We start from the raw sequence: 10,195 nt of genomic DNA on the forward strand, positions 1-10,195 counted from the left end.
TGCGTGAAGGATGAGGTATGATGCAAGAAGTAGCAGAGGGATTTAGAAAACCAGATATTTGGTTCCCCGTATATATTGATACAGAGAAGAAGGTAAGTCCATTGAGTACGACAAAAAGCTGTGTGATGGGGAGAAAAAAAAAGAAATTAGAGGTTTCTACATCAGAAGGCAACTCACAAAGTATCTGACAGGGTTCCTGACGATTTGAGAGACCGGATACAATAAGGAATACATATAGACTATGGGATTCAAAAATGCCAGAGAAGGTCAAGCTAAAACCAAGAAAGTGTCGGGGGAAAAGAGGAAGTTTCCAGAAAGGGGCTGGGACTCCTTTGGAGTGCTGAAAAATAGAGATGAAAGACATGAAAATGGAAACTGTGGAACAGAGACTGGCAAAGTTTGAGAGAAAGAAAACAGGTGTGTGTAAGGTGCACTGGTAGACTGAAAAGGTGATGAAGCAGTGTTTAGGCTGGAAGTGGGTAGGCAGGCCATCGAATTAGGAGACCGCAATGAGTGGAGTCCTACTCCTTCCCGGTTCTCTAATCCCCCTTCCATCACAGCCCAAGGATTCAGTCTCCCCAGGGATCCCCAGGTACCCTAGGCCATGTTGGGCGAGGCCCGGCCGCCCCCCAGTGGTAGGGCTCTACGCGCGCCCCGCGCACCCCGAGCCAACTTTCCCGATGCCGGTTCTCTACCCTAAAGCGCGGACCCTGCTGCCCCTTGCTCACCGAGGGCGCCGTCAGGCGGCTGATGCTCTCGCCCAGCGAGTCCAGGTTGACCCGCCTCCGGCGCTGCGCCCTCCTGGCCCCGGCCGTGGCGGCGGCTGCGACGGCAGCGGCGGAGGTGGCAGTGGCGGAGGCGGCCGTGGCCGCCGCACTGGGCTCCCGCGGCCCGGGCGGGCTCCGGCTGCCGTTCCAGCAGAGCTTAGACAGGGGGCACTCCCCCTCCTCCTCCGGGCTGGTCTCCAGGTAGTCAGAGCCCAGCGAGCTGAAGGACTCGGACGAAATCTTCCTCCGAGACATGCTGCTGGCAGCGCTGCGGCGGCGGCGGCGAAGAGACTAGAGGCGGCGGCGGCGATGGTAGCGGGACCCTCGAGCGGTGGCTTTAGGAGCGTCTGGACCGCGGGGCGTTGCGATCGCGCTCGGGTGGGCGGGAATCCCCGGGGCCGCAGAGCTCCCGGAGCCGACTGCTCATGGCGGGAACTTGGGGCCCGGACTCGGCGGCGGCGCCGGGCTGGACTGGGGGCCGCCGCCGCCTCTGTTGCTGCTCGCGCGGCGCCGCCTCAGCGCCCGCCCCGGCGCATCGCCGTGCGCCGCGCTCTTGCTCCGGAAGGCTCAGTGTGTGAGCGCGGGCGGCGGGGCGGAGAGGCTGCGGCCGGGAGGTGCGATCTGTGCAACAGAGGCTTCTGCTGCTAGCGCGCCTATCTATCCCCTGTCCTCTCTCTTCCCGCCTCTCTCCCCTTGCTCGCCCGCCTCCCTCCTTCTCCCTTTATACACCCTCCCCCCCACCCACAGCTCTGGCTCCGCCGGTGTCACGTGTCGCCATCATACTCATTGGGAGTCTCTGCCTTGCCTGTCGCCACGTTTCAGGAGCAATGAGGACACTTCTTTGCCGTCCTCTGCGTGCCCTCCCCGCTCGCACCGTCCCTTTGCTTTTAAGAAGGAGAACATCGTAGCTCGGGTCCGACCGAGGGCCCTAAACCCAAACACCCTACTTCCCAGCCCGGGAGGATCGGCGGGGATGCACAAGAGTGCCGGCTAGCACTGGAGGGAAGAGGGGCACGGAGCGAGTAGTGGGATTTTCCTCTTGAGCCACTTTTGAAAAGCCTGGGGACAAGAAGTGGGTGTTCGGGTCCCTGTTTGTCCTTTCCCCGCCTTCCTCGGAGCTTAATTACAAAGTTACTAGGAGACGGGGTTAGACCTAGCAGTCCGGCTCTTCAGGAGACGCTCTAGGGGAAGGGAAGGGAAAGGCAGGCCCAACATGTTGGAGCCCATCTGGCTGAAGCAGCTTGTGGGGGACAAGCCTCTGTCTCCACGGGTGAGGCCGCGTGGGCTCAGAGGGTGCTCAAGCCGGGAGACAGGAGTACACGGTCTGCTGCTGCTAGAGCCCTGTTGTTGAGCGTCAACTGGGCGGGCAGACAGAGCGCCGGGCTCTAGCTCGCAGCTGGTGGGGAGGCTTCGCGCTGGTGCTGGACAGCTCCGCTTTGCCACCTGCAGCCGCGCACTTCTGCTGCAGACTCCGATACCTAAGACTGAGTCCCAGGGGAAACCAGCAAGTGCTGCCTGGTCCCTGATCTGCTTGGCTGTTAGCGCCAAATATGAGATTTTTTTTTTTTTTTTTTTTTTTTTTTTTTTTGCACTTGACTGCAAACGCTGGTCAGAGAGCTAAGCAGAGTGAGGAGAAAACCTTTTCACAGCCCAACAACAAACACGTCACAACGCGAGTTCACTTCTTGCCCCGAATTTGCTGCAGAGCTACTTCATTCCAAAACTTGCCCGCTTGCAAACCAGTAGTCGCTTTCTGCGTCTGGTTCCACTGCGCTTGCGTTAGCCCCAGAGAACTCTGTCTTGTTCGAATTTTATAGTACAAGGTGGAAAGAAGGAGCAAACAAAAGTGTATCTAAAGAGGGGTATAGGCTGCGCGTCCTTCTGTATGTAGCAAAGCTGATAAATGTCACCCATCTTTTCCCGCCCCTCAAAAGAAAAGTTCAGTGGCTCTGACTTTGGCTTTCCAGAGCCACAGAGGCCAGCGTGCTTTCTAAAGTGATGGTACTTCTAGGTGAGCTGTGTTTATTTATTTATTTTTTTTTTAAAGAAGAAGAAAGAAGGGGGAAAAAAGCAAACAAAAAATTGCTGCACCTTCTTCGTATTTTGCTTTTAATTCTAAATCTTCCCAGATAAATAATAATGTTAAGGTTTTTGTTTTTTCACTTTGAAAAAGTACACTCAAACTGATTCAGAGACATATCTGATTTCCAGATCTTAAATGGAAGTAAAAACATGAAAAGTGTATACAATCATGCATACTCTTCCCTTCCAGTGTGTCTATTATGTGTACATATACATATTCTTCAGGCTGTTGAGTAAGATCCTAGTTGTAGAGCCAGTTTCTCATCTTAGCAGAAGAAATTCAGTATAGGAGGATTCTCTCTTTAAGTGAAGTGGTAAATAAATAAGAGGTGTAGTGCATCAGCTTTAGATTTCTCCATTACTTCAGTTCATTCTGTACTTGTTTGTTCCCAGGAAAATTATGAATAAATTAGATTTTTTTAAATAATAAAGACTAACCATCAATTCTACTAAAAAGTTTCATTGGCCTTTTTTCTAAATTAGAATGGATGATTCCTTGAATAATGAATGGCATTATTTCAGCTTTGAGAAAACTAGTTAATATTCTTGCTGTGCAGTATAAATGACAGCATAATAGGCTGGAGTTCCTAGTTTTCTTATTCCGTTATTAATCATTTAATTTCCAGAGTCTCTAGAACCACAGAACTTTTTAGCTAATATTAAGGATATTAATAACATATGCCCTTCACATGCTTTTGACAAACTACTATTGCACATACAAGGAGCTCTGGTAGCATAGTGGATTATGAGCTGGGCTGCTAACCACAAGGTCAGAAGTTTGAATCTACCAGTTGCTCCAAGGTAGAAAGATGGGGTTCTCTGCTCCCATAAAGATTTACAGTCTTGGAAACCCTATACAGGATCTTTGTGATTCAGAACCAACTTGGTGGCATACCACCATCTCTGCACACACACACACAAAATAAATAAATAAAAATAAAATCTAATGATGTAATGGTGAATAACTGTTTCATTGACCCTAGAACTGGAACTGTTTATTAATCATTTTAACTCTTGTCTCAGTCAGATTATTGAGTGCAAGACAATGAGTGTCATTTCTTTCTAAAATTTACAAGAGTCCCAAACTGTCTTCCTGTTTACTCTAAGTGTTTATTGCCAGAAAGGACTCTGAACTTATAAGACTTTTTTTTTTTTTCTTTACTTTGGGTGAACCGTTTGAATCAAAGACTCTCTAGAGACTCCAGCCAGATGAAGTGATTTTGCAGTTTTCTGTATGAATTACCCTGCCTTTTATCATGACTTTCCCACTGATTTTCAAACTGTAAACAAATGAAGGCCTACATATACATGATACATTATCTGCATTGCTTTCCAAAGTTTCCTTCGTATTTCTGTTCAGTAGCAGAGATCAAAAGCTTTCAATATGAAGAATGCTATATACTGTACTTGGATTATCATGTTCTCTATCCAAAGGAGAGAAAGAAAAAGGAAGAGGGTGAGGGGAGCCTTGTTGTTGTTGTTAGGTGCCATCAAATTGGTATCAACTCATAGCGACCCTATGCACAGCAGAACGAAACACTGCCCGATCCTGTGAGCCAATCTCACTACTATTGCCACACTTGAGTCCATCGATGCTGCCACTTGGGCAATCCAACTCATTGGGGGTCTTCCTCTTTTTCTCTGACCCTCCACCTTACCAAACATGATATCCTTCTCCAGCGACTGGTCCCTCCTGACAATATATCTGAAGTATGAGAGACGAAGTTTGGCCATCTTGGCCTCCAAGGAACACTCTGGCTGCACTTCTTATCATGTTCTCTATGCAAAGGAGAAAAAGAAAAAGGAAGACTGTGGGGGAGCCTTAGAGAGCTAGTAAAAGGAGTCCAACCACTTTATGAAAAAAGAATAAATAACCTGCACTCTGATTTTACTAAATTGTTGTTGTTGTTATGTGCCGTGGAGTCGGAACCGACCCATAGCGACCCTGTACAGGGTTTCCGAGGGTGTAAATCTTTACGGGAGTAGAAAGCCTCATCTTTCTCCCGCGGAGCAGCTGGTAGTTTCGAACTGCTGACCTTGCGGTTCACAATAAACCTACACAAACTCATGGCCAGAAATCTGACCCTGCTAGATAAAAGATGCCACAGTAATCTCTATTGGAAAAGGAAAATGCAAGAATGCACTTGGTTTGTTTTTAAGGTTGATGAGACCACCTGAGGACTCACTTCAGATTGTTCAAGCATCAGAAAAGACTCCTTAGAAAACAGATTCTCCTCCTTAGTCGTTATGGTGACTATTCTGCCTTTAAGCATAAAACAACTGTTGTTGGTGTTTATTCTTCTTCATATAAAGCATTGCTATTTTTAAACTTCACCTACATTGCCTCATTTATTTTGATCTTCATCCTTCCCAGAGAAGTTATTAGAGATAAATCACCTCTGTCAACTTCAAAGAAAAGCTACTATCAGTCCGTACTCCCTAAACTTTTACATTTCAGGATTCTCTTTCCTAATTTCTTTTCATCCATCTAAGTCTCCAGAAAGACTACCTGCCATATGTATATGTTGTTGTTGTTAATGGCCATTGAGTAGGTTCTGACCCATGGCAACCCTGTGTAGGGTTTCTGAGGAGCAGCTAATAAGTTTGAACCACTGACCTTGTGATTCAAACCAACCTCTCAGTCCAGTGCATTATCCTACAGTGCCACACCAGGACTCCAGCACATCTGTGTAAACGTGCCCTAAAGCAGAGCTTTCTTTCCTGGGAAGACTGAGGAACTCTCTCCCTATGATCATATATATGGCAACACACAGGAATTGTCCATGTAACATTAAAAAAGCAAGTTCTCTAAAGAAATGCAGTAGCTGGTGAATTATTAACTAGGACAAGTTTCTCTGGATTGCTAATCTAGAAAATCACACAAATACTTCTCACATGCAGGTTTAATCCTATGTCCATGTTCCCTGAGTGAGATCTATTTGCCTCCATTTCCCACTTTTTAAAAAGTTGACAAATGTACTCCCTCAGTGTAAAACTGTGAGATAATAAGAATAAGGATAATTCTCTCATAATTTTGCAAGTAAGACTAAATATGAATATAATATCAAAGTGAGAAAACTATTTGTCTTATTTATCTCTAATGGAACATATAGAACACACTGAAATATTTTATCCTCTCATAGTTATAATGAGCCCTAGTAGTTTAGTGGATTATGAGCTGGGCTACAAGATCAGTAGTTCAAATTTACCAGCTGTTCCATGGAGAAAGATGATGCTTTCTGCTCCTATAAAGGTAGCGTAGTGGTTACGAATCAGGCTGCAAACTGCAAGGGCAGCAGTTAGAAACTATCAGCTGTTCCACAGGAGAAAGATAAGGCTTTCTGCTCCCGTAAAGATTTACAGCCTCGGAAACCCTGTACAGGGTCGCTATGAGTTGGAACCGACTCCACAGCACATAACCACCAACCACCAAACCCTATACAGGATCACTATGGGTCAGAATTGACTCAGTGACACAGAACCACCACCACCTTATAGTTACAGTTCATTATAAAAACACTCTGAAGTGGTTGGGTCTGATTGAAAAGAAAGAGAAGAATGGAAAGGTTTATTACTATTAAGTACCATGGAGCTCTGGTAGCGTAGTGGTTACAAATTGGGCTGTGAACCACAAGGTCAACAGTTCGAAACTACCAGCTGTTCCACGGGAGAAAGATGAGGCTTTCTGCTCCCGTAAAGATTCCCAGCCTTGGAAACCCTGTACAGGGTCGCTATGAGTCGGAACTGACTCCATGGCACATAACAACAACAACAACCATGGAGTAAATTCTGATTCAGAAGAATGCAATGTGCAATAGAATGGAGTACTGCTCAATCTCATACCAGATTCACGATCACTGCTATGTCTCAGCTCATTATTACAACCATGTGGCATTTCATCTTACTGAGGGTCTTCCTCTTCGTGGCTGATCTTCAACTTTACTAAGCATGATGTCCTTCTCCAGGGACTGGTTGCTCCAAAGTACATGAGGCGATATCTCCGCATGCTCTCTTACAGGTGTTCATTCTTTAGGCAGTCCATTGTCTATTCAAGATTCTTCACCAACACCATAATTCAAATGCAACAATTTTTCCATAGTCTTCCTTAGTAATTATGCAGCTCTCTAATGCATATGTGCCTTATGCATAAGATTAAAAATACTATGGCTGAAGTCAGGAACATCTTAGTCTTCAAGATGACATCTTTGCTTTTTAACACTTCAAAGAGATATCTGGAGTCCTGGTATGGCACTGTAGAATAAGCACCTGACTGCTAGAGGTTCAAATCAACCAGACACTCTTCAGAATCCCTATTGTTGTTGTCAAGTGCCGTTGAGTCGGTTCCGACCCATAGCGACCCTGTACAGGGTTCCCAAGGCTGTAAATCTTTATGGGAGCAGAAAGCCTCATCTTTCTCCTGCGGAGCGGCTGGTAGTTTCGAACTGCTGACCTTGTGCTTCGCAGCCCAATTCGTAACCACTATGCTAAGTCAGAACTGAGTCAAATGGCACTTAACAACAACAACAAAGAGATATGTTACAGCAGATTTACCCAATGCAATGTATCATCTGATTTCCTCACTGCTGTTTCCCTGATCATGGCTTGTAGATCCAAATGAAATTTTTTACAGCTTTAGTATTTTTTCTATGTTTATCATGATATTGCTTATTTGTCTGTCTGTGAGGATTTATTTCTTCTTATGTTAAGGTGTAATCCATATTGAAGACTGTAATCTTTGATTTTCATCAGCAAATATTTCAAATCTTCACTCTCAGCAAGGAAGGTTGTGCCATCTGCATATCACAGGTTGTTAGTGATGCTTCCTCCAATCTTGATGCCACATTCTTCTTCATATAGTTCAGCTTCTCAGATTATTTTGTAAGCATACAGAGTGGATAAGCATGGTAAAAATATACAACCCTGACACACACCTTTCCTGATTTTAAACCATGCAGCACTCCCTTGTTCTATTTGAATGACTGCCTCTTGGTCTATATATTGGTTCTGTATAAATACAATTAATTTTTCTGGAATTCCATTCTTCACAATGTTATCCACAATTTGTTATGATCCATACAGTTGAATGCCTTTGCATAGGCAATAATGCACAGGTAAACATCTTTCTGGTATTTTCTGCTTTCAGCAATGGTTTTCCTCATTCCAGATCCTCTTCTGAATCCAGTTTTAATTTCTGGCAATTCCCTGTAGATCTACTGCAGGAAAAAAAAAAAAAAGGAAAAGAAATAAAGCTAGAACCAACAAATTTAGTAAAAGCTGTACCCAAGTACAAACTGAGTAGACAGCACTTAACAACAACAACCAATAATATTTATGAATAGAATTGCTGCCTCATTTTTGTATCACCAATTCCAAAAAACTAAGAAAGAGGGAACTATAATCAGTGCCATTTGATGTCTCTGGAAGACACTTCTCTCTCCCTTAGGCATCTTTAATTGACTTTGTACTCAATCATGCATTATAGAAATCCATTCTCTTTGTAGAAGATGTCCCATAAGTCAACACCTTGAATACTAGTCATCAGCACCAGGTCCTCCTAAGTTCCCCAGCCTTCTTATTTCCAGACTCAACAATCCTAGCTTTATTAGTTCTGTCATGTTGTTGTTGTTAGTTGTCACTGAGTGAACACCAACATGACACCCCTATATGTGCAGAATGGAATTACATAGGATTTTCAAGGCTGGGAATCTTTGATAACAGATTTCTGGTGTGTATGCATCTGGAGGGATTCAAACGAACAACATTTCAGCTAGTAATCAAATGCTTAATCACTTAACTACCCAGGGACTCCTAGCTGTGCCATACCCTTTATTTAAGTTGGGATTATTTTTTTGAATATTAAACACAGACAGTGTTGAAAATTATCATGCAGTCTACAATTTTTGTAGATGAGAGTGACATCCTGTTATATCTAATAAGAGCAATATATTGCCAATATGTTGTTATAGTTTACTTTCTCTTGTAATCATTTATCTAAATACACCCACTCTTCAATTTTCAACATGGCTAGGTTCCAAAGACCAGGTTGTTTTGTGAAAATTGGCACTATGTGTAAAAGGAGAATTGCTAACATCAAATCACAAAATGGTGGATGGCTACACCAATCTGTAACTGCCAAATTGTATCATTACATAACTTCCAACCCACTGGAAATCCTGACCCAGCGAAGCTGACACATAACTTCATCCATCACAGCCAGCATTACTCACCTCGTAATGAATGCATTATTGCCAAACGTAAGTCATTAAGGCGTAAAATAGTCTCAGAGTAGGTTTTTTTGCTATTGTTAATGCAAAATGTCTGATAACAAGATAGTTGATAAGTGAGCGGTTGTTAAATACCTTCAAGTTGGTTCTGACTCATAGTGACCCTATGCACAACACAATGAAACACTGTGTGGTTCTGTGCCATCCCACAAATATTATTTGAGCCCATTGTGGATGCCACTGCGTAGAGAAATAGGTCTACTTATTTACATCTTGTACCTGATCTGGCACTGTAGAATAAAGCACTGGACCACAAGGTCGGTTGTAACCACAATGTTGGCAAGTCAAACTCACCAGCTGCTTCTTGGAATCTCTATACAGGGTCACTATGAGTCAGAACCCACTCAACAACATTGAACAACAACAACAACCCACTTTTAAACCTTCATGCCTTCCAAATCCATTTAAGTAAAGGCAAATTAACATTTGTTGAGAACTTACTATGTACCAAGCTCTGCTCATTTGTTGTTTCATTTAATGTTTATAATGCCACAATAGAGCATAATATTGCAAATTTTATAGACATTGAGATTCTGCCACAGAAATTTTAAATATTTTCCCTCAGATCATGAAGCTAATAAATATTAGAGTCAGAATTCCAATCCTAACTCCCAGCCCCATACTATTGCCATTGAAAGGTATTTCCTGCCTGCCTGCCTGCCTGCCTGCCTCTTGGAATTGCCCTCAATTATTCTAAACATGCAGAGAGAAACACCAAACCTACTGAACTAAAATCACGGTGAGTAGCTTATTGCATTAAAAAGAAATATTGCATACACAACTAACCTACTGGATATTTTCCCTGAAGCATAATGTCTTGGAAAAATACTGACTTATATAGTAGCTGCTCTTCTAATGACTAGCTTTGTGAAAAGAAGTAAGCTGATTCATGTCAGTGGGGCTTATTCCTTCACCTTTAAAATAAAGGTTAGATAAGCTCTATAGTATAACACCAAACAAAATTGCTGTTGTTAGGTGCCTTCGAGTCAGTACCAACTCATAGCAACCTTAAGCACAGCAGAACGAAACACTACCTTATCCTGGGCCAACCTCACTATCATT

At 43.8% G+C, this 10,195-nt stretch overlaps 1 protein-coding gene across 1 annotated transcript in view; it reads right to left on the reverse strand.

Moving 5' to 3' along the window:
* The window catches only part of GUCY1A2 (guanylate cyclase 1, soluble, alpha 2), a 385,551-nt gene extending 384,175 nt beyond the window's left edge, over positions 1–1,376 (reverse strand). Inside the window, exon 1 of the mRNA XM_006833793.1 lies at positions 729–1,376. Within this exon, the coding sequence (XP_006833856.1) occupies positions 729–1,022 (294 nt within the window). The 5' untranslated portion in view covers positions 1,023–1,376. The remainder of the gene's footprint in view (positions 1–728) is intronic.
* Between the last annotated feature and the right edge of the window lie 8,819 nt (positions 1,377–10,195).

This window comes from Chrysochloris asiatica, unplaced genomic scaffold, assembly GCF_000296735.1.
Source record: "Chrysochloris asiatica unplaced genomic scaffold, ChrAsi1.0 scaffold00008, whole genome shotgun sequence".
Classification (NCBI taxonomy): Eukaryota; Metazoa; Chordata; class Mammalia; order Afrosoricida; family Chrysochloridae; genus Chrysochloris; species Chrysochloris asiatica.